General features: G+C 40.3%; 1 protein-coding gene and 1 non-coding gene across 2 annotated transcripts in view; one reads left to right on the top strand and one right to left on the bottom strand.

The window, feature by feature from the left end:
* The window catches only part of FREM1 (FRAS1 related extracellular matrix 1), a 166,505-nt gene that overhangs the window by 49,205 nt on the left and 92,132 nt on the right, over positions 1 to 25,168 (top strand). Inside the window, exons 6-10 of the mRNA XM_025359692.1 lie at positions 3,005 to 3,328; positions 5,859 to 5,967; positions 8,650 to 8,781; positions 12,106 to 12,450; positions 13,172 to 13,314. Coding sequence (XP_025215477.1) covers positions 3,005 to 3,328; positions 5,859 to 5,967; positions 8,650 to 8,781; positions 12,106 to 12,450; positions 13,172 to 13,314 — 1,053 coding nt within the window. The remainder of the gene's footprint in view (positions 1 to 3,004; positions 3,329 to 5,858; positions 5,968 to 8,649; positions 8,782 to 12,105; positions 12,451 to 13,171; positions 13,315 to 25,168) is intronic.
* On the bottom strand, positions 4,084 to 4,190 carry LOC112608834. Its single transcript, XR_003116108.1, has one exon. It is a non-coding gene; the product is annotated as a U6 spliceosomal RNA (small nuclear RNA).

Below are 25,168 nucleotides of genomic sequence, written 5' to 3' on the forward strand. Positions count from 1 at the left end.
TTCTGTAATTATTATTCTTATTTTTGCTCTATTCCCCACTGGTTTGAGAAGAACAATATGAAATATAATGTTATTTATAAGAATCTTTGTCTTATATTTTTTATTAATATCAACTGCCCACATTGAATTCATCTTTGAAATTATGTGGTCTCTCTGCTTTCTCCATTAATGATCAATTTGTATTACCCTTTTCTTTTTCATCTTTCTATGTAATTTTATTTTAAGTGCCTTTCTTGTAAGGTACATATAATTGGACATTTTTATTGAATTTCAGAATATTTGTCTTGAATAAGGCAATATAAACTTTATATTTGTGGGAGTAACAGATACACTTCTTTCTCTCATGTTTTATGCTTTCTTGCGAATTAAAAAAATTTGTCTTGCAAAATAGATCACGTTTTCTTTGCCTTTATCTTTATTTATTTGTCAATTCCTTATCACACTTTATGTTTTATTTGGATTTAATTCTAAACTTAAAAATATTCTTAAGCCTATATTTGTAATATATACAGTCAAAAAATGAAGTGAGCTGTCTTGGCTCCTTCCTATGTATGATGATAATGGATCCAAGTGATCCTTTCTCGTGGCAATTGCTTTGTTTATATAATTTGCAATTTCAGTTCTAGCATATGATTGTTATACTTTATTATAAGCAGTAAGCTCTTTCATCATTTGTATCCACTTTACTAACATGTTTAAAATAACGTACTTATTTAGACTTAACTCTAGACTCAATTGGTCTTAGCATGAAGCACCAGTCCTTCTAAATCACAATTTACCCCTCTTGAGTTTTCTAATTATGCATCTTCAAATAATATTTTTTCCCAGTGACACAGGAAGAGTAGATACTCTAAACCCTGGGACATCTCAGTATATCGTTTACCTGCCTTCATCAACCATGCGGTGGGAAGGGAGGGGGTTAATTGTCTTCTCCTCTGTTCCTCTCTTGCAATTCTCTCTTCTCTGCGCATTGCTGGTTAGTTTCTTAATTTTCAGGCTGGTGGCAGGGGTGGTTTCAGGGAATGGGAGAGAGGGATCTTATTTGATCAGGCACTGATGACATATGATTTCATGCTGTCTGAACCTGGTAGATGTCTCAAGCTGCATCTTTGTCTTAGGGACAAATTCATGGTTTCTCTGGAGAACCCCATTGGTCTATCACTCATCGCTCTCTTAAGAGGATGTATTTCTAGCCTGAGTGATCACTTGCGATTTCTCCTGCAGCTCCTAGGATTTGATTCCATCTCCAGCATTTTCTTACTGGATTTTTGTCCTCTCAAGAGTACTCTCTGAAGTTCAGGGTCCAGGAGACCTCAGACCAGCCCTCTGCCCACTTGGCCCGTATCTGGGAACATTTACATGTCCCTTGCTGCCACAAACAAGAACAGACTGATTCTGGCACAGCCATCATTATTTTTCTGCTCCCAGCCACTTAACTTCCTCAGATATGAGCGCTGTATCAGTTCTCTGTGTGTGTTTCAACTGCAAGAAACACATTTTAAGGGACAGGAGATATGGCATTGCTCTGCTTTTCCTGCTCCATGCCAACGTGCAGTGTTAAAGGTCAGGAAAGTGACTGAGCACAACACAGCAAAGCACTCCTGTCTCCTAATCAATCTTTTTCTTACCTTTCTCAGTCTTTTTATATTCTTATATGAGCAAGAAGGTTCTGGAGTCTGGAACTAATTCCAGACAACTTGCTGTGTAAATTCTGCATATTTTACTACCTGTCTTACATTCAGTTGCAAATCTAATATCTTTTATTGGAATTTTAGCATTCTGTTATACACAGATTACAACTCCTAGCCCAATGGCCAGTGTTTAGCAGTATGGGACTAATGCTGAGAGCCTGGTTCTCTCAGCAATGGGATAGATCAAATCCTATGAGAACTAGCATCTACTGCTATGAGGGTTCTTTTCTTTACAAAGTCTCACTCTGTTGCTCAGGCTGAAGTGCTGTGGCATGATCAGAGCTCACCATAACTTCAATCTCCTGGGCTTAAGTGATCTTCTTGCTTCAGCCAATTGAGTAATTGACTATAGGTGTGCACCACCATGCCTGACTAATTTTATTATTTTTACTTTTTTTGTAGAGAGAGAGTGTCACTGTGTTGCCCGGGCTGGTCTCAAACTCCTGGCATCAAGCGTTCCTCCTGCCTTGGCCTCCCAGAATGCTGGGATTGCAGGCATGAGCTACCACACCTCGCCCTGTGAGGATTCTTTCTGCCCATAGCACTTGTTGAGATCTTAGATCTTGTGGCACAGTTTCTTGGTTTCTTTGGAGGGTCTCTTGCTCATAGTGCTCTCATTTTGGAGGATGCATGCCTAGCCTCAGTGCTCACTTGCAATCCCCAATGCCCAACCCTTGCTTGGAGATCCAGGGTCTTAACTAACCAGACAACCAAGCAACTATTCTTCATTTGCATGAGAACCAAATCATAAAGACATATTTCCTTCATCCTTCTCCTGCCCCCTTTAAAACTACATGACAGGAGGTGAGGAAGGTGGCTGCAGAAGGTTGTTGCTGGGTGCCAGACTGCTAAGTGCCTACTTTGGCTATTTCGTTTGTCCTCACTTGATACTTGGGAGTCTAGTATTAATATTTTCATTTACAGCTGGAAAGAAAATGAGAATGAAGAGTTAAGTAACTTGTCTAAAGTCACACAAATTAAAAGTGTTGGAGATAGAATGATAAACACAGTTCCTTCTGATGCCAAAGTAGGTGCTCCCTTCTTCACCTGGCTGCATGTAAGAGTCACCAGGGAGCTCGAGAAATACTGGTTTTCTGGTCCCCTTTTTGGAACAATTAAACAAGAACCTCTGGAGACGGATCCTAGGTACCAGCGTGTGTTTAAATCTCCCCAGGTGATTCCAGTATGCAGCCAGCTTCAGGTCACTGCTAGATGCTAGGCTGTGGCTGTATTAAATATTAGGCTATTAGCCCTGTATTATATCACCTCAATCATATTATTTCCTCCTTTATATTTTCTCTGTCCTTCAAAAGTCAGAGAGTGCGTGGCTGCCTGTCTATATCCGAGCTGGAATTCCGAATCAGATTCCAAAGGCTGCATTCATGGCCATGTTTATTCTGGAAGTGGATCAGTTCATCCTGACCTCCTTGACTACATCAGTTCTGGACTGTGAAGAAGATGAGACCCCTAAACACTTGCTGGTGTTCAACATTACTAAAGCCCCGCTCCAGGGCTATGTGACTCACCTGTTGGATCACACCAGACCAATCTCCTCATTCACCTGGAAAGATCTCAGTGACTTGCAGATCGCCTATCAGCCACCAAACTGCAGTCATTCTGAGAGGAGACATGATGAGGTAAGAAGGAGAGACAAAGCTTCCAGCCTAGAGAAGTCACAGGGTTATTTAAGAACCCCCTACCCTAAACCCTCAGGTTCCTTCGTACCTTCATTGCCTCAGAAAAGAATCAATCACTATAAATCAGGATGCAAGCTAACTGCCCAGAGGAGCCAGGCAGGCGGGGTCAATGAGCAAACCCCACTGAGGGGCACTGTGGCAAACTGAAGAAAGAGCCAGCCCCTCAGGAAGCAGCTGCCACTCAGCTCGCGCCTACCGCTGCCCTGCAAGGATACAAGTGTGCCCACTGTTGCTGTGGCACTCATGTGCCAAGAGAAATTGGAAAGTGATACTTTTTGGTAAAATGCTTAAATTCTTGAATATAGAAAACAATTAAAAATTGTAGTGAAACGTATTGTGTTAGCTACCAAATATTTCTGAGGGCCGCATTTGACCCAGGGCTCACCAGCTTGAGAACTGCAGCAGCCTTTGCCAGCCTTCCTGAATCACAGAGACCATTGAAGTTAGAGATGACTTTTGTATACAATTCTTTTATTTTTAACAAAAATTTTTTTTGATGTGTTTCTTTATTTTAAGTTCTGGGGTACATGTGCAGAATTGCAGGTGTGTTACATAGGTAAACATGTCCATGGTGGTTTGGTGTACCTATCAACCCATCACCCACGTAGTAAGCCCAGCATGCATTAGCTATTTTTTCTAATGTTCTCTCTCTTTCCACCCCTGACCCCGACAGGCCCTAGTGTGTGTTGTTCTCCCAAAATATGGAACATTTCACGAATTTGTGTGTCATCCTTGTGCAGGGGCTATGCTAATCTTCTCTGTATCATTCCAATTTTGGTATATGTGCTGCCAAGGCGAGCACACAATTCTTTTATTAATAAATTCTTTTATTTTTTTTTTTGTGAGAGCTTTTTATGGGAATCCTTAATTTTAATTAATAACACAGACTCAGGATAGGGCATTCCATAGTCTTATTTGATAACTAATTTCACAATGAAACACTGTCCATCAGGAAGGTCCTACTTCTATCTAAATTCCTTTTGCTGCAGGTTCAACTTCTTTCCTCCGGTTTTGTAGTTAGTGGGAGGGGAGGACAACTGGTTAAAGTCTTCCACATAATAATGCTTCACATGCTTAAAGACCTCCCAGCAACTTGATTCAAATAGGATGGAAATTTTAAACAAGCAGACGGATACAGACTTGAGTTCAGGTTTATTAAGGAAAATGAGTATCCCTGGGGTTATCTCTATTGTAATTTAGGCATTTTCAGCATGTAGCCTCAAGGGGAGACAAAGGACTTCAGGCTATAAATGCTATGCTTTGCCTTCTGCTTTTATTTCCCCCTCTCATCAGAGTCTGTGGCCTCTACATGCCTTCCCTGTTAGGAAGCAATTTCTCATTGCACATTCAGTCTTACTTCGAGCTCACAAGTAGAGCACTATTCTGGCTGCTTCATGTGTGTAGTTTCTGGCATTGTATAATGTGCTCTTAAAGCAGAGCCTGTGTGAATGTGTGATTATTTTCGTTAGATGGTAACTCACAATTTTTTCAGTGGAGATCACACAGTTTTCAGGTTGTGTGGACTGGAAGCCCTGGGCCAGGGGCCTAACCGAGTGGATATTTACATTTTACCCCTCCAAAGAAAAACACATCTTGCCCATGTAGTTTCATGTTCAGTCTGTTGCTCTGGCAGCCTTGAATCAGTTTCTTTTGTCATTCAGTGTTTGCTGATATAGTGCTGTTTGATTATTTCTCTTATCCTCTCCCATGGACCACATGTTCTTCAAAAGTAGGGAGTATGCCTTGCATTTCTGTGTGATACCTTATTCTTCTCTGTCAACATCTGGTGAATACATACACAGCACATAATAAAGACCAAAACTTGTCACGTAGCCCCTACTTATTAGTTATGAATTTCATGAAAGCAAATAAAGTAGAGATATTTAAAAATATGTCTAGTGAAATAGTTGTCTCTAGATCAGGGTTTCTTGATAGTAGCAGTATGACAATTGCCATTTTGTATTAGATAATTCTTTGTTTGGGAGGTTGTCCTGTGTGCAGTAGGATGTTAGTATCCCGGCCTCTACCCATGCGATGACAGTAGCATTCTCCCACACACCCACTTCTGAAACCAAAAATGCCTCCAGACATTCCCAAAAGTCCTCTAGGGGGGAAAGCATCACCCCTAGTTGAAAACCACTTCTCTAGATCCTCCACCTTTGAGAGAGATTTAAGTGACTGAATGTGGAAAGGAGTTGGTCACCTGAGCAAGTGCAGAGACACATCTCCAGCATGTTACCATTTTTAGATTAATAACTTCTTTTATGTAGAAGAAAATTTAAAAATACTGTTAAAGTAAGGAGCAAGATCTAGAACCTGAAAAAGTCAAATCAGGTTGTCTAAAATGAGATGTGGGAACCGCAGAAACTGAATCCCCGTTTGCCTCTGTGTGTGGCTGTACCCCAGAATTAATGCTATTTTACCCTCTAATGCTTCAGTATGTGGTTCATTTGCCTCTGTTTGTTTATAGGTAGAATTGGAGGTATACGACTTCTTCTTTGAAAGGAGTGCACCTATGACAGTCCACATCTCCATCAGAACAGCAGACACAAATGCCCCCCGTGTATCCTGGAATACAGGTAAAGCTCAATATGAGGCATAAAGCAACATAGCCCTGAAGGGAATACAAGAAAGATGGGTCAGGAAAGAAAGGTAGTTTTATTCCTATGTCATACATGAGGCAACTGAAACCCAGACAGATGAAGGGCATCAGATTGTAGCTTTTGTTGTTGTTTTTTTATTCCTCCTGGCAGCGTGAGAAATTTAAATCCAGGATTTCTGTGTCCTGCGGCCAAGTTCTTTCTTCTGCTGGAGATAAGACAAAGGGACACTTTTCAACTGAATGAAGCAAAAAAGTAACTATTTGTGATATTGAGCTGTAGTGGGACTGAAATCTCCAACTCAGATTGTTACAAGGGACTGGAGAAAGGTTTAACTTTTATAATCCATATTTTTATGTTGGGCTACATGGAAACTGAAAAACATAAATAAGAGCTTTAACTGCTTTAAAATATGGCTTTCTATGCCATATTTAATTCTGAGTGGACTTATGTGATGTATATATGTTGACCAGATGTAAATGTGGAATGTAAATGGAGATCTTTTCCTTTCTCACTGATCCTATCAATACCATTTGAAACATACTTAAAAGCAGTGATGGTAGACTGTATTAAGGGAAAAATGTCTGTGTCTGATTTAAATCCTCAGGTGGCAGCTTAAACAAGCTGCCTTGTGTGTGTACACATAGGTATGTGTTTGTATGTATGTGAGTTTCAGTAGAGATAGAGAACATCAGGTGAGCAGCCTTGATTTATAATTCTGGCTCTACATCCTATTTGATCTCTGTCAGGGGGGTAATGAGAGAAAAGACGGAATCAGTAACCTAAAGTTTAGGAATAGTCACATGTTGCGTGGACTCCTGCTTGAGTGTAGAGATGGAATTGTCTGTACGTGTACGTGTGATTGGTGACACCCAGGTTTGTTCAATGTCATTTTGGCTGCTTTGAACATCAGAATCCTTTTTAAAATAAACGTTTGCTTATTAGGAACTTGATCTGTGCCATCGTTGAAATTTGGAGAATATATTACATTTAAAATTATTTATTATTTCACCATGAAGATATAACCAATGTTAATATTTTGCTGTATATATTTCTAGGCTTCTCGATTGTTCCTCTGCTGTGCTCCGTGATGCCTTGTCCTGTGCACTCCTGGCTTCCAAACCCTTATTGTATTGCCAGTCACAGAGATTCTTCTTATGCACCCCTCCTCCCTCCCACCCTCCCTCCCTCCCTCCCACCCTCCCTCCCTCCCTCACTCCCTCTCTTCCTTCCTTCCTTCCTTCCTTCCTTCCTTCCTTCCTTCCTTCCTTCCTTCCTTCCTTCCTTCCTTCCTCCCTCCCTCCCTTCCTTCCTTCCTTCCTTCCTTTTCTCTCTCCCTCTCCTTTATATATGTATTAGCCCAATTTCCCTAGAAAACAGACCCCAAGGCAGATCAGATGTACTAACCCTATACTGAAAGCAAGAGTAAGGGGAGAAGCAAATAAAAAGGTGGCATAGCTGAGCTGGTCACAGCTTTACAGTAAGATAAAGCAGATTGCTCTGTAGTGTTGATGTCTCCAGGGAGAAGATGCAACCGCTGTGTCTGGGAAGAGTTGGAAGTGGGGTGGGGAAAAGGTCAACAATCTATTAATGGTCAGTTCTTTCCCATTTCCTGTCTTTAATGGGTTAAAGTTTACTTCAGTGGCTGTTAACTCCCCACATGCCCAGAGGGTGTTATCTGGCCCTTCTTAGCAGCCATAGAACGTATTCCCTGGGTCCCCTGGTGCAGGGCCTGATAAGCCACAAGGTTGGTCCTGCCGCCACCAGAGGGCAGTGGAGGTAGCCGGCTGCATCAGAAGATGAGGCAGTGGTGGCAGGAGGGCTTTACAATTTTGGAAACTGGGAATCCTCATGGGGCGGCTGCAGCTAGAGAACTGTCAGTTGGTCGAGGCCGGAGTGGTGGGTGAAGCTGGCAGATGTAAGAGAAGCATAAGATAGGTCCAGCAGCATGCTACCTTGCAATTCGACCAGCTTGCTCTGCTCCCTTTCAGGACCCTCTGTAATCTGTTGTAATATTGGAGTCAATAGTACTAAAAATAAAAGTAGTACTAAAAATAAAAGCTACATTCCAGTTTCTTGAAAAGCTTTTAAAGATGCAATATTCACATGGTTTCATGAATGGAAATTCATTCATCTTTTCTTAAGCAGGCACGTTGGCATGTCACAGAACTTGCCAGTACCCTTTTCTTATCTTTTTTTTTTTTTTTAATTTAAGTTCTGGGATGCGTGTGATGAACGTGCAGGTTTGTTACCTAGGTGCACATGTGCCATGGTGGTTTGCTACATCTATCAACCTGTCATCTAGGTTTTAAGCTCCACATGCATTAGGTATTTATCCTAATGCTCTCTCTCCCCTTTCCCCCATACTCCCATACTCCCCTTTCCCCCATACCCCAGAACAGGTCCCAGTGTGTGATGTTCCCCTCCCTGTGTCCATGTGTTCTCATTGTTCAGCTCCCACTTATGAGTGAGAACATGTGGTGTTTGGTTTACTGTTCCTGTGTTAGTTTGCTGAGGACGATGGTTTCCAGCTTCATCCATGTCCCCCGCAAAGGGCATGAACTCACTATTTTTTACACTGCATAGTGTTCCATGGTCCAATGTGCACATTTTCTTTATCCAGTCTATCATGCCAAAACCCTTTTCTCCTTTCTTTCACAGGTCTGAATCTCCTTGAGGGGCAGTCTCGAGCCATCACTTGGGAACAATTTCAGGTCGTCGACAATGACGACATTGGTGCTGTCCGGCTAGTCACTGTTGGTGGCCTGCAGCATGGATGGCTGACTTTAAGAGGTGAATGATCCAACTTGGTAACCTAGCAAAGAATCCAAAAGTATTTTCTTCAGAAGTACACATATTTAACAGATATATGTAGCATCTCTTGGGCCTCATTTCTCAATGAAATTGACAAATGCAGAAAATCTGGAGATCTTGAAACCATTGACTTTTGTGTTCAAGTGCTCTGATCAATGTCTAACCATTTATGAACAGTACCTTGTGCGTGGCTCATTGTTTTAACCTCAGTTTTGCTTTCTAGATGCCATGTAGGACTCCTTCTAAGTGTACTCCTTAACTAGTTATTTTTTTCCCAGTTGGAGGACAAAATGTTTTTTCTTTCTCTGCTTCAAACAAGTATATTGAAAAATTAGGCCAAGTGCAGCGGCTCATGCCTGTAATCCCCACATTTTGGGAGACTGAAGCGAGTGGATCATCTGAGGTCAGGAGTTGGAGACCAGCCTGACCAATATGGTAAACCCCCGTCTCTACTAAAAATACAAAAATTGGCCGGGCATGGTGGTAGGCATCTGTAGTCCCAGCTACTTGGGAGGCTGAGACAGGAGAATTGCTTGAACCTGGGCAGCAGAGGTTGCAGTGAGCCAAGATCACGCCGCTGCACTCCAGCCTGGGTGACAAGGCAAGATTCCATCTCAAGAAAAAAAAAAAGAAAGAAAAGAAAAATTAATGCTTAATGAATAGTTCAGTAATAATGATGTTATGTTATTAGTAGTAGTTGTCATGGTTTAAAAGAAATAAATTTATAATTCTATGGGATGATAGTTAACAAGGTAATAATCCTAATAAAAGTAATATTTACACTTTATGATAAAATAAGTCATTCCTTATAATGAGCTCAGAGGATTTAATTCAGTTATCTTCTTAGTTTCCCTAACTGTAAAGCAGAAAGATAACTCTCAGGGAAAGTGATCAGGGAATTCTGGAATCAAAAACAAAATAATACATGTGTGATAAATCCTACTACTTAATCCCAGGACAGTGGGAGGCCAGTTTAAATCTGGGTATACCAGTCAGGTTGGGTGTTCAGTTGTACGTAAGAGAAATCCAAGTGTAGCGGCTTGAAAATTAGTTATTTTCTTCATGTCTTTGAGGCTGGAAGACACAGAAGGAACAATGAAAGAAGTTATGGCATCTAAGTTTGCTCTATTTAACAAGTTTTCCTAGGAGCACAATACAACAATTTCCACTTAGATTTCTTTATCCAACTATGTCACATACAACTCCTCAGTGCAAGCGAGTCGAGAAGTCTGAGTATTTTTAAATGACTGTATTGCTATGCCAAATACAACTAGGATTCTGGTAGTGAGGAAGAAGCATAAAGTGGCTCTTGGGCAAGGAAAGTGTTAAATAGTTTATTCCTCTAAGGTCTTTAACACAGCCACATGGTGTGAAGAGAGTACTGGGGTGCACCTGCCATTAAGAATTGTAAGTCTTTGGCTGGGCACAGTGGCTCATGGCTGTAATCCCAGCATTTCGGGAGGCTGAGATGGGCAGATCACTTGAGCTCAGGAGTTTGAGACCAGCCTGGCCAACATGGTGAAACCCCGTCTCTACTAAAAACACAAAAATAGCCCGGTGTGGTGGTGTGTGCCTGAGTCCCAGCTACTCTGGAGGCTGAGGCAAGAGAATCGTTTGAACCCAGGAGGTGGAGGTTGCAATGAGCCGAGATCGCGCCACTGCACTCCAACCTGGGAGACAGAGGGAGACTCTGTCTCAAAAACAAAACAAAACAAAACCAAACAAAACAAAAAAACAAAAAGAATTGTAAGTCTCTGAAGAAAAGAAAGCAATGTTTATTAATACTATACAGATGAAATGAAGAGTGGGAGAACATAATGCATTGATGGTCTGGGTTCAGAGGAGATAGAAAATAGTATAACCATTTATTAAGCATTTACTTTGTGACAGATACTGTGCAAAGCATTCTGTATGCTTTATCTTGTTTATCTCATATCAACTTTATGGTATTAGATACTATTATTATTGCCATTTTACAAATGGGTAACCTGAGACTTAGAACAACTGACTTATCTAAGGTAACACACCTAGAAAATGACAGAACTGGGATTTGAACCCAGTCTGTTAGATATCAGAGCTCTAGCTCTTGCTCTTTGAGCCAGTAATTTTCAAATAGGCTTGATAACACTGGTTGTTGCCTCCCTCCCACCCACCCCTGAATTTCTGATTCAGCAGGTCCAGGGTAAGTCCTGAGAATTTACATTTCTAAAACTTTCTAGATAGTACTGAGGTTGCTGGTTTGAGACCACTCCTCTAAGAACTGCTGCCATGTAGGATGGTAGCAATTAGCTGAAGAATAACCAACATTTATTGTAGGCTTACTGTTGCTTAAGTTCTCTCATTCTTGCTGTGGATTATGAGGTAAGTATTTGTATTAGTAAGGGTTCGCTAGAGAAATTAAGCCAACAGAATGTCTATCTATGTATCTATGTATCTATCTATCTACCTACCTGCCTACCTACCTACCTATCTATGAGGTGATTTATTATGGGAATTGGCTTATGTAATTGTGGAGGCTGAGAGGTTCCATGTTAGGCCATTGGAGAACCAGGAAAGCCCATGAAGTCGTGGGTATTAGTCTGAAGGCCCGAGAACCAGGGAAGCTGATGGTGTAACTCCCAGTCCAAAGCCAAAGGCTTGAGAAGCTGGGCAAGGGGAGTGGAGAGGGGTGAGTGTGGTAGGGAAGGTGAAGGGTGGAGGGACAAATGGGGGTGTTAGAGGGTGGCTGGTTTATGTTCCAGAGTTCAAAGGCCCAAGAGCCAGGAGCTCCAGTGTCAGAGGGAAGAAGATGGAAGGAAGTCTCAGCTCCAGAAGAAAGAGAGCATTCCCCTTTCCTCTTCCTTTTTGTTCTACTTAGTCCCTCAATGGATTGGGTGATGCCTGTCCACAGTGATGAGCGTGATCTTTTCTCAGTCTACTGATTCGAATGCTGATCACTTCAAGAAACACCCTCTTCACAGAACCACCCAGCAGTAATATTTTACCAGTTGTCTGGGCATTCCTTAGCCCAGTTAAGTTGATGGAAAAAGTTAAAACCATCACAGTAGTATTATCCATGTTTTATAGATAAGTTTTATAAATTAAATACCTTGCTCAAATCTGCACAACTGATGAATGTTGGAGCCAGTATTCAAAACTAGATGTGTTGTCCCAGAACCCACTAACAATCTGTAGTTTTTCCAGGTGAGGGAAATACGGGCTGCACACTTTCCTTAGCAGCCTCTGTTGTATTGATGCTTTCCCCACAGCTGCTGCTTCTGCACTCCCTTGCTCAATCTGCTCCATCTCTGCTCTCTCCCTCAGGGGGCAAAGGATTTCTCTTCACCGTGGCTGATCTCCAGGCTGGAGTTGTTCGCTATCATCATGATGACAGCGATTCCACCAAAGACTTCGTGGTCTTCCGGATATTTGATGGTCATCACAGCATCCGTCACAAATTCCCCATCAACATCTTGCCCAAAGATGATAGTCCCCCGTTCCTCATAACCAACGTTGTGATTGAACTGGAAGAGGGGCAGACTATCCTGATCCAGGGATCTATGCTGCGAGCTTCAGATGCGGACGGCAGTGATGACTACATCTTCTTCAATATCACGAAACCTCCGCAGGCTGGAGAGATCATGAAGAAGCCAGGGCCAGGACTGATAGGTAAGTTCTGGGTAGTCAAGATCATTTGAATGGAATTCACTCTTCCGTGGAGAACCTACTATGCACCCTTCTGGGTTTGCTGACATTGTGTCAGAGTTTGTGCTAAGGTGAACATCAATTTTCTGAAGTAAGATAGTATTTTTATTCCCATTTTATAATGAGGAAGCCTGAGATTTAGGAAAGTTAATTTGATCTATCCAAGGTTGTGCATCTACGGATTTCCAGAGCTGAGCCTCAAAGTAACCATTACTGTATGAAAAATTAAGTCAGCTGAGCAAGGTGATAGAACAAATTAGTCTAAAAGGAGATTTTTGGAATATTCTAGATTATTGATAATTTCATGAATAACATTTGTTTACATTTTGTTAGAATCATTTTGTAACTACTTCTTAAAGTGGGTAGATCCAGAGTTTGACAAAATAGGGATCAAATAAGTAGTTAGTGTTACTTTGTATATTTGAAATAAGAGTAAGTTTCTTGAAAATATTTTTCTAATGCTAATTTTTCCATATATCAAGACAGATGTAGCAAGTTTAGTTTTCCTGCTTTATTATTTATTATTTTTCTGCTTTATTATTTATCTTTGATGAAAGCATTTAATGCAGATTCCTTGGGGACATATACTAGACAGATAAGACTTTTGAAGATAAGTCCAATATCATTGTCCCTCGATATTTGATAGGCTTGTACAAAAGTATGTGATGTTTTATGAACCCGATAGGCTATCCTGTCCCTGGCTTCCTTCAGAGGGATTTGTTTAATGGAATCATTTATTATCGTCACTTTGGTGGAGAAATTTTTGAAGATTCTTTTCAATTTGTCCTGTGGGACAGCCATGAACCTCCAAATCTTTCAGTGCCACAGGTAAGAGACCATTTCTGAACACTTTCCCAAAGTCTTGTGCACAGGTATCAATTCTAGGAGATGTGGTTAGAAACCACATGAAAACAGGTTTCAAGGTTTAAAAATTGAAAAACAATCGATTAAACAAAATTAAGCAGACTTCTTTGCAATAGGACTACTCAGATGTTTCCTTTTTGAAAGAGTTTTATATATATGTATGTATTCAGTGTTTCCAGCTCATTGAGCTATGGGACCCTTTTATGTAGAGCAGCTCACAAAATTTGCTTGTCTCCAGACACTCAAGAAAACATTTATTCTGTATGTGATGATTAAATTATAGGCTCCAGAGTGAGGCTGCCTGAGTTTCCCTCTTGATCTTGACACTGACTGACTGGTCAGCCCATGCCCCAGTTTCCTCGTCTGTAAAACTGATAATAATAGAACCTTCCTTTAGAGTTATTGTGAAGGTGAGATAATACATATGAAGTACTGAGAACATTTTGGTACATGGGAAGCACTCAATAAATACATTAGCTGTTATTTATTGTTGTCTTTAAAGATCTAAGAGTCTCTTACTACCACTAGAGGATATAATTTAAATGTGTAGAATGTAGAAATAAGTTTAAGCAAACATTGCCATATAGAAATTACAGAAAGTGGAGTCAGGGTAGTGTCTGGACAACTATAATAGACTCCTTGAAAGGAGAGGCTGGTTGATAATAGAGATTTTAAAAAACGACAGCTGAAATTAAGTAATCACCTACTGATATGGTTTGGTTGTGTCCCCACCCAAATCTTATCTTGAATTGTAACCCCCACAATTCCCACGTGTCATAGGAGGAACCTGTGGGAGGTAATTGAATCATGGGGGCGGGTTTTGCTGTGCTGTTCTCGTGATAGTAAGTCTCACGAGATCTGATGGTTTTAAAAACAGGTGTTCCCCCTGTGCAAACGTGCTTTCTCTCTTTGTTTGCTGTCGTCCATGTAAGACGCGACTTGATCCCTTTTGCCGTGATTGTGAGACCTCCCCAGCCATGTGGAACTATACGTCCATTAAATCTCTTTCTTTTGTAAATTGCCCGGTCTTGGGTATGTCTTTATTAGCAGTGTGAGAACAGGCTAATACACCTACTCTGTACAGTACTTTTTGCTAGGCATTTTGTACCTGTTATCTTGGAAGATAGCCTGTATATGGATCCAAGCAAATCTCCAACCTGTTCTAGAATGACTGCTTAAAGCAAGTGTCCTATTTGTCACAAAATGCCTTCCCATAATGTCACAGACACTGACGTTAGCTAATGCATAGATGATTGAGCTATTCATCTGTGGCTAAGAAGAGTGTAACAGAAGGAGATGATCAGAAAGAATGATTTCAGAGAGCTCAGAAATGGAAGGCAGTAGGTGATCCCTATTAAGAAGGAATAGAGAATGAATGAGAAAACTCGGTTCATCTGCTCTTTGACTAACAGGTCAGTTCCTTTTCAAATAACACCTCCCTCTTTTTATCAATGTATTATATGTCATTTCTAGATTAAATTTTTGTTTGAAACCTTAGTTGATTTGATAGTTCAAAATGGTAACAGTTAATAGGATTTACTTCTAAATCTTCTGTGTATCCAATCTGAGTTATGTTTCTGATAAGGATACCATATCACTTTTAGCAGCCTAGGGGCCTTTTTAAAAATGAAAATTTTTGGACTTCTTTTTTATTCTTTTGTTGTTGTATATTTTATAAATCATGTTCTTCATATACACAAATATAGATGTCAGATTTCTCTGTAATGAAAACTTTAGTGCAACATAATTATTTCTGAATCTGGGCAAATTGGTCGAACTAAACTGTAGATCTAGTTACAAGTTTATTCCCTGTGTTGGATAGGTTTCTAAAGATGCTTATGTTTTTCTCTGCTTTCATCTTCTTAATTTATGTCAGAAGGAGAAAGAGAGTGGGGCAGAGGGAGATCTACAAATTTGCTCTCTTCATTAGCCTGTATCTTTGGCCCCTAAATATTTATCCAGTTCAGACTTGTGTCTACTTCTCTACCTGACATCTTTACGTGTATGTATCATCAGCATTTTAAATTCATTATGACCAAAATACATTTAGCATGTGTCCCTAAAAACTTGCACAAAATAACTAGCTGGAATCTCTGAAGTCATCCCTGACTCCTTTCTCTAATGTCAGCACAACCAATCAGTCAGCAGGTTTACTAAATCTGCTTGATGAGTTTCTCTGATCTATCTCTACTTCCCCACCGCATTGCCATTGCTTCAGCTCAACCTTCGTCTTTTCTGGACTAGATTATCCTCAGAACCCCTCCCGTGGCCTTTTACAAATAGAGGTGATTAACCAAATCCTTATAGTTGTGATGAATTAAAGCTCATTAATATAATAGCAGTATTCTTAGTGAAATTAATCTAGCATCTGTTTTTCCCATTCTCCCTCTTCTGGTTGGTGGTAGCTTTGTCTTAGTTCCTCTCCAGACTATGGACTTGCTCTCAGCTCTAACATCACCTGTTCCAAGAATCCTCTGACGACCCCATTCCACAAACCCTCAAGCTGGATCAGCTTATCCTTTTATATGCTCTGGCATCTGTTTGCATGTATCTTTGTTGTTGAACTTTCTATAAAGTAAGACCACGATTTCTTTTATTGGATCAACTCTGATCTCCTTGATAGCAGGGACCCAGAATTATTCATTTCAATGTTTCTAGACCTAGGTGTCTGACTCAGTGTAGACCCTGACGAACTGCTTATTGGTCACAAAATGAGTTCTGGTTCTTTCAACTTTTACTGAAACTGGGAGGAGATAAAACCCAAATATTTGATAGAGACTAGGGAGGGAGTGAGATGGGGAGGTAATAAGTGTAAAGCTTTATTCTTCAGAGTTTCTAGAAATGAGTGCGTGCATGCCAATGAAACAAGTATTGTGTGTGTGTGTGCGCGCGCTAGCAAGCATTTTTATATTTAAAGCTCCGATATTATCAGTGAAACTCCAATATTTGAGGAGCTCAAATGATTATCTGATCTATTTGATGTTTACATTCTCAATTTGGACAAGTATCTAGTCATGTCCTACAAATGAAAATAGATTTAAAATATTCAACAAAATTAGTAACTTTCAGCTGCTCAGCTAGAAGTCCAGATAAGATGATTACTTGCTTTTGTGATCAGAAGATTCCATGGTTTTGATTTTTTTTGACGTAATGGAAGCACAGATGAGCAATGTCAATTCTGTCTACAACAATGGCATTCAGAATACGCAATTTGAAAATGATGAGAATTCCTTTTGAAATTGACACACAAAGCAAAACTAAAATATGGTTAAGCTTTTTCTATGACATAAAAAAGGCTAGAACTTCAGCTCAGCCACCTACAAGCTGTGCCCCCTGGGGCAAATCACTTAACCCCTTTGGGGCTCAGGTTTTTTCTCTGAACATTGGGAATAATAACCATGGCTATTATTAGTAAAGTGCTATCTGGATCACACAAGAAAGCTAGTAGAACAGTGAGTACACAGTACTTAGTAGGTGCTAATAAATTAATTCCCTGTCTCTATCCTTTCATGACTGTTGCCAAAGTTTACGGCATGTTTATCCATTATGAAGCATTTCAGTAATTAAAAATTAAATCCAGTTATCAAAATAAATACAATGGCAGTCATTTTTCTATTCTCCTGGAGTCAGTGTCATGATTTTTCCCCCCAATTATAGTGTTTCACTAATCTACAAAATTCAGAAATTCTCTGTGGGACCTCCCAGCCATAGTGTAGATCAGTGAGGCTCTACTTAATTGGAAAACTGGATTTAATAAGGAAACAATAGTTATTGTGCCTGCAAAGAGACCATTTTCCATGCTAATTTATTCTCCAATGTGTTCTTTGTGTAAAAAGAATGTACAGCATGCTTTTTTATACTCCTGTAATAATTTTTGGTGGGCATATTTTTGTGTGTGTGTGTGTGTGTGTGTGTGTGCGGTTTTAAGGAGCGGAGAGTTTAATATGCAAGACGGGGAAGAAGGAAGGGAGAAGACAGAAGGAAGAACCTCCCCTGTACAGAGACAGATGGGGGAGTGGCTCCAAAGCTGAAAGAAGAGATCCCCAGGTGTGGTGGACACCAGCCAGGTACATATGCAGAGGCTGGAGGAGGCGGTGTCTGATTTGCATAGGGCTCAGGGAATAAGTTTGACCAGGCATGTCATTCACATAGCCCGCAAAAAAGCTGGTCCTCCCACCCTACCTTTTAATATGCAAATGCAGGGCGCCATGATTTCTACACACGTGGGGATATGTGGGGGTGGCCATGTTGCCAAGAGTATGTGGGCCAGGGACAAGAAGGCCAAGGGAATTGCCATGTTGGGTGGACCCAGTTTCTAATAGTCAGCATTGGCATATAAAAGGTTGCCCACCTGGCTCTAAGAGCTGGGGCTTTACAAGAAAATTTTCCGGATATGCTTTAAAAGATGAAAACTACCCAAGGACCCCTTTTCCTCTCTATCTGCCTAAAATAATTTCTTTTTCTTAGTAACTCCTACCACATTCCTCCCTGTGGCGATATCACACTAACTGCAGTTAGGGGGTTTTCGGCGAAGACTCTTTCTGGCTACTTCCAATTTAAAAGGGGTGTGGAATGGGGAACAGCAGTTAGGGCTCCTCCTGGGGTTGATTTAAGGGTCCTGGGAAGAGTGGCATATCCATGTGTGGTTCAGTTTGCAGCACCATTTACAGTTTGATTGCTTTTAGGCGAGAAGAAACAATTTGAGTTATAGTACTGAAAATACAGTGTCCAAATATCAATTCAAGACATACAAGCAAGAGAGGGCTTAATAAAGGGGTTAACCAATTCCATGAAGAAGACTGGAATTTCTTAAAGAGGGATTGTAGCCACCCAGGGCTGAAGCCGGCATTTCCCCTGAGCCTGTTAATAATTTTGATTTGATTTTTAAGCACCTGTAGATTTTCCTTTCCTTTACTAGGTGTTAATCCAAAAGCAGCATGTTTCATTTAAAAGTGCATCACTAAACCCAATAAAAAATCCTAGGAGACTTAGTGATAGTAAAACTTTTATGCTTCCTTTTTGTCAGTCACTATTATCCCGGTTATAAGGATAATGATAAAGCAAAATACAACAGCAATGAAAACTCTGTCGGATATTTTAGTTAGAAGGTGCTGCTACCATGTAATAACCCTATTGCAAATAGTAGAGTGAGGACAGCAGTTCCCACAAGTGTGGTGTGGTAGACAATTTCCATTTAAAATTTTACTTGCCAAGATACAGAATTCCCCTTTGGGGGTCTATGGAGTTCCTTGCTTTTATTTTCCCAAACAAAGAAAGCTCAGAGTTATGGGCACCTTACTCACTTTCCTTACCTGGCAGAATTTGCAAAGTAGTTGCCCAGAACTAGCATATTGATTCACATTTTTACATTACCCATCCTTTTTTTTTTTTTCTAAGCTGCAGATCATCACTTGATTCACAGATTAGTCTAAAATGTAGGCAAAAAGTTTAAAAACAATGAGACTAGGATTTAATGACAAATTTATGATAAGCTTTGGAGCAAAATTTTTCTCTTCAGTCCTCATTTTTGGTAAAAAGTAATTATGAATGAACTTTAGTCTTATGGTTGGCCTGATTATTTGCATAAAGTGCAGCAAGGATGGTTATTTTTACATAGGCCTTTTGGATTGGCTTTGATGAAACTCTGTTTCACAAGGAATTTCAGATAAGACTTTTAAAGCCAAGCCCAGCCATGGGTTTGTATCCTCTAATACCTGTGAGTTGGGTGATCCTTTCCTCTTGAGGTCCCAAGATACACTCAGAGCTTCCAGACCTATTAGAAAGTGACATTCTTTACTGACCACAGGTCAGGAACCCTGTGTGGGGACTGTATAGACAAGGTAGGAGGCCAGTTCTCCCCAAGGGGCTTTAATTAGCTCTACATGTCAAACTTGATTCCTTAAAGGGAAACACACCCTTTCAGTCAAAGCCTTGATAAAATAACCGGTTTTCCAATTGTGTCCTGTTGACAAAGAAAAATTGATTCTTACTGCACTGATGCAAACAACTTTATTGCCATAAGAGTACTTATAGATAGTCTACAGATTCTAGAGGAACCAGGCGGAGAAAAATGAACATGTTCCAAATTTTGTTTACAGAATACCTTACTTAATTATTAAAGGCTGTAAATTGTTTAAAATAAGTTTCCTTGACTCTGAAAAACTAAACAAGGATTAGCAGTATTCCAAGCAAAAGTCAAAAAGTTTGCTTTAACTTTCTCAGTGCTTAGTTAAATTTTGTTTTGCTTGATATTTGTGAACATGTCAGGTTTTTAGGAGGCCCGTAGATTCTCCCTCTATTTCAGTGTTACAATCTTCAAAGCTATTAATAACCTGCATTTGAGAACACCTGTTAAAGTCCTTAATATAGCTCGATTATAAACCATCTTTTGAGAACGAACAAAGCAAGACAACAATTGTCTGTGGATGGCAACATTTCCAGGATAGTTACAGTTAAAAACATGACTGGGAAAGAACTTTATTTATCTTTGTGGTTTACAATAACTTTACCCTTAATTATGATTGATAGCATATACTTAGGCATTAGAATTTTAGACAACCCATACAATTTTTGAACATATATTAGTGTTCACCAAAATGTAACTTAAAGAAGATTGGACATCATTTTGGCAATCTCATGTGACTAAACATGTCAAATAATTCTGTTTACCTCTTTTCTGAAGGTTTCAGGAGCCTCTGAACCATCCAAAAAGCCAGGCATCAGGAAGGATAATTTCCAGATTGCCATAAATTATTTTGCCAAAATGATGACTCAAAAGGCAAAAACATTTTGTTAGTCTTTACTGTGACATGAAAATTCTGTTTAAAGCTAAATTTTACCCTTGCATTAGTTTATTTGTTCAAATGAAAACTTATAGATTATTCCATTTTATCTTAATCAGTTTGACCATGAGGTGAAATTTTTACAACCTTTTATAACCCTTTTACCAAAGGGCAGAGTGGTGTCTTAAGACTTCTTACTGTGCTTTTATTTCAATGGTTAATGTATGAAAAGACCATATAGATACCATGGGAGAAGATGGTGTAATGCTTCTACTATGCATTTCCTTTCGAGGCAAACCAAAGCCAATTGGCTTATTTTGTTATCAGCCCATCCCTGATGGGAGTCTCATCTCTCAATGTAGGGTTGGGATGTTGCCTTATTTTCCAGGTGGCTAAGAGCATGCTTGTCTGATTTATAACTACTATTAGCCATCCCTTACAGTGTATTTTCTACCTAGTTATTACCAAAGCTCTCTCATAATGCGAAGTAATTTCTGATACTCCCAAAACTCAAACCATCAGATAACACAATGCAAAACAGAACAGAGCCTTTGATTTTGAGAGGGATAATTTCCTTTTAATTCCTGGGGTTTTATGAGGAAAACAGAGGTTTGTTTTTGTTTATTTATTTGTTTATATTTTCCCAAAACAGGGTCTGTGGCACGTCCTCTGTTTTTCCCAGGGAGTCCCATGCTACCAGAAGTTATCTTAGAGCCTTTCAGGCATGCATTAAGAGTGATAAGACAAAAAATGGAGAAAAATAACTCAGTTGACTGAGAAGAAAAGAGCCTTTTTCCAGAAAAGCAACATCCAAAAAAAGAAAAACATAAAGGCCTTTTAAATATACCTATAACTTGAATATCCACTCTTAATTAAGCTGAGCACTCTTTAAGAAAATCCTTTTAAATCCCTTGTTACTTGACTTTAGCTATACCAAGCAGTTAAGATTTTCAGCTTTTGAACTTTACAAAAAAAAGTAACCTTGCAGATGAAATCAATGAGCCTTAATTAGGTTATGACTTAACCATGAGTGTACAAGGTATTTTCAAAGGAGTGATAGGCAGCTTTTGAAACTACCATTGCAAAATTGCGACTGAGACAGTGAAAGAGATCTGACCCAAACAACTCCATTTTTTTTCAGCCCCTAGGCTGTCCTTGACCATCCGTGAGTGCAGGCTGAACCAGCTTTGGAAGGAGCCTGGTTTACAATCTGTAGTCTAAAACAAAGATGGTAACAGCTGATTCCCAAGATGTACTTCCCTCTTGCCTGGGGAAGATTAGAAACCATGGCCCAGGAGCCATGCAGCTGGAGGCTACAAGATTTTGACCCTTCCTAAACCACTCTTAAGATCAGGGCTTAAGATATTTTGTAAACCCTGCCCTTGATGGATCAGCTGGCACCACCCAGAGTGACAAACTGGCTTATTTGATTTTGTGGCCCTTACCCAGGAACTAACAGCACAAGAAGACAGCCACCACTGTAAAATGGCAGAGACTAAAACAAAGTATTGCCACGTGGTTACAGATTATGTTCCTAAGGACATGAAGCAAGATGGAGGCCTGTAGCCAAGTTTGTTACTGACCGTTCTGCTGGGCTGGCTTGAACAGCAGACCTATGGGGTCCTGGGCCTGCATCCTAACCTAAGATACCTTTTCTTTGATAGAACCATATAGAAAGACACGCAAAGCACACAAGATTGTTTACAGCTTAAGACCAACCTTACAAATCCTTTTTTATTAATTATACATTTATGGAGAACATCAACAGTGATCCTTATCATCCCTTGTTCTGGTTTGCACAGGGAGAGAAGCCAAAAGCCCAACTGGTAAGAAATTTTTACCCTTTTGTCAGCATTTCAGGCTTCTGGGTTCCCTTCCCCCTAGCTCAACTCTACGTCAAGTGTTTTAAGGTTTGGAAAATTAATTTTTCCCAGGTTGTAAGAACATGATAAAAGAGATAGAAGCCATTTTAAACTACAAAAGAAGGAAAAACATCGTAGAAAGGAATTCAATTAGGGCTGTTAAGAGGTATTGCCTCTCTTCCTATTGGGAATTGTGTTTCCCCTATTTCTTTGCCTTCCCTGTTTTTTCTTTTCCCTTTTGGCCTACTGTAGAAGACATATTGCTTATCTCCAAACTTCTCTCTGCTTATGGAGCTGCCTGTTTTAGCTGCAGTGAGGGTTTGCTAAGTCTGTGTGAGGTCAAATACTTAAGTTAAATTTTAGAAAGCTTCTGTATACCTATTAGGGTTGTTAGAAAATTGGCCTAAGTCTCCCTTTACTTGCCTAAGGTCCTGCAATGAGAAGGGAACTTGAAGGGGCCCCACATAAAGAGGCCCCTCAGATGACTTCCCTGAAAGTTACCTTTTTAATTTTAGAAAACTGTTTTCCCTGGGCCTGCCTGATATGGCTGCAAAAGAAAATAAGCCACTTTTTCTTCAAAGTTCCAAGGTCGAAGGAGTCCCAGTGCTTCAAAATACACTCTAGGGGAGTGCATGTTGAAGACAATCTGTTACTCATCTAGAAAGAGAAGTGAGAATAAAAGCATCCTTTTAGTCTCCTTCCTTTTGGTATGTGATCCAGGATGGAGATGAAAACAGTAGAGGACGTCCCCCCAACTATTTTCTGTCCGTCACTCCTGGATTCCCAGCACCCGCTTAAATGTGCTGCATGTGACTGCAGGCGTGACCCTCCAAGCCATGGCACCAGAGGAACTGAGTGTTGGGTCTTAGTCATGCTGTCCCCAAGCAATCAGTTCTCTGCCTTTTATTTCCCTTTGACTTCCTAGACTTGCATGGCCTGTGTGCCTTCCAAAAAATGGATTCCAATAAAATGATGTAATTGGGCAAGGCCCCTTTAAGGGAGGGAGCATGCCAGATTGAACTCTATATCCTGCTATTATAGCCCATGCTATAATAGCCCATTTACCCATAGAAAAATGGTTCTGGTTAACTTCCAGACTTAAAATCCCCTTACTAATTAAGTACTGTCTTAATAGGAGACAAAATAGGTACCTTAAAGGAACGTAGGAACCGAATGGCCGTTTTCCTGCCATTGGGACAATATCGAGATTAAAATTTGGCTACAGAAGATGTTTTACTCTTAATTGTTAAAAGCAGAAACTTTCCATTCACAGAAGAGGCCTAGAGCCTGATTTCTACTAGGTGGCTTAGAAATACCATGTGCTCGCCGGAGAAGTGGTATCAAGTAACCTCACCGCAGGGGAAAAGAAGAAAACCCTGTTCCTAGACCATAAAAATCCTTGCACATTTCACGCAGAGAAAGAGTAAGAGGCTGCAGATAGAAAGGGAAGATGACTTTTGCAACAGGATAGTTGAGGTTCTCTGCCAACACCCAGAATGGGCTGTTGGAGGCTGTGTCCGGTCCAGAGGCCTTTGAATCACACCTGGCCAGAAATTCTCAGTTGCCTCAGAACTTTTCCCAGCCTCATGTGATGGCAAGGTCTCCCGTGAAAAGAAGCTAGTTCAAGCATGGCCAACAGTCCCAGTACCTGTGGGTAATGGGGAGTTCTGCCCCTTCTCCCTAGCAAGCCTTATGTCCGTGACTTGAGTACGGCAGCCAACACTAAGTGTGTGTACTAGGTTGACGGATGCCTGTTGATTTATTTGATTTATTTTAATATAGAGGCAAAGAGTGCCTCGGAATGACAGAATAGATTTTAAGCTTGCTCCCACACTCACCTCTCCGATGAAGGCTGTACCTCAGATTCCCGGCCAATGCACCAAAGTGATATGGCTTTGATGAGTGAAGGAACACCAAGGTTCTTGGTCCTCATGCTAGTTTAGATAAAATGACATGGACACACGTGGAGTGATTTTAAGGAGTGGAGCATTTAATAGGCAAGAAGGAAGGGAGAAGACAGACGGAAGAAGCTCCCCCATACAGAAACAGAGCGGTGGGGCTCCAAAGCTGAAAGAGGAGGTCTTCCGGTGGGCACATTTTTTTAAACATGCTTGATGATGGCCTAAGTTGATACGTCTTTACATATTTATGCATGTTCAAACAGTTATCATTCTGTGGGTGAGAAAAGTCCCATTTCAGCAAACTCCATTGAGAAAGAAAGTGTTCTCAATGTACTGAAATTTGATTGTAATAAAAGCATTATTAAACACCCAATCCCAGGCAAACAGTAGAAAACTAGTGCTCAAATCAATTGCTGGGCTCTTGCTTGCTGGCGTCCCCCATGTCCCTCCAGCCTGCTTATAGCTACAGACTTATAAGGAATCAGAATATAAAGTGATAAATCCGTATACAAAATGACAAAACCTGACCTTGATCCTCATATTCAGGCTCACAATGTGATACTCCACCAGCTGGTATCTGACTTTATTGTGGGAACGGGTTCTTCATCCCTTCTCTGCCCTGATTCTTTGATTTCTGCTAGCTTGCTCTTTTGCATCTTCCTTTGAAGCTATCCAGTGCTATTTCTCACCCCCAGAAACTACTTACACTGTTAGTTTTGCCCACCAACTTTCTTCTCTGACTTGTGGTAAATGTGCACCCCCAGTGCTTGTTCTCTCATCTGGTCACGTTTCATTTCTCCCTTCCACTTCACCCATGTGGTTTTGTGTCACCTTCTTCCATTCTTTCCTCATTTTCTAGTCTTCTTTCTGCATCTCTCATCTATCTTTATTTTTATTCTCCCTTTTGCTTCTAATATTGCTCTCTCTTGGATTAAGATCTCTTAAGGCTTAAGCTCTATAAAGCTGTCTACCAAGTAGAATAGAGTTGGAAATGTTTTTCAAAAGCAAGTTGAGTGAGTGAAGCTGTCTTAGTCCATTTTGTACTGCTATAACAGAGTACTACAGACTGGATAATTTATAAACAATAGAAATTTATTTGGCTCATGGTTCTGGAGGTTGGAAGGTCCAAGATCAATGAACTACATCTTGTGAGGGCCTTCTTACGACATCCTAATAGAGTGGAAAACATCATGTGGGTGAGAGAGAGCAAGAGCTCGAACTTGCAGACTCAAGTCCTTTTTTTTTTTTTTTTTTTTTTTTTTTTTTTTTTTTT

Source organism: Theropithecus gelada, chromosome 15 (genome assembly GCF_003255815.1).
Source record: "Theropithecus gelada isolate Dixy chromosome 15, Tgel_1.0, whole genome shotgun sequence".
Taxonomy (NCBI): Eukaryota; Metazoa; Chordata; class Mammalia; order Primates; family Cercopithecidae; genus Theropithecus; species Theropithecus gelada.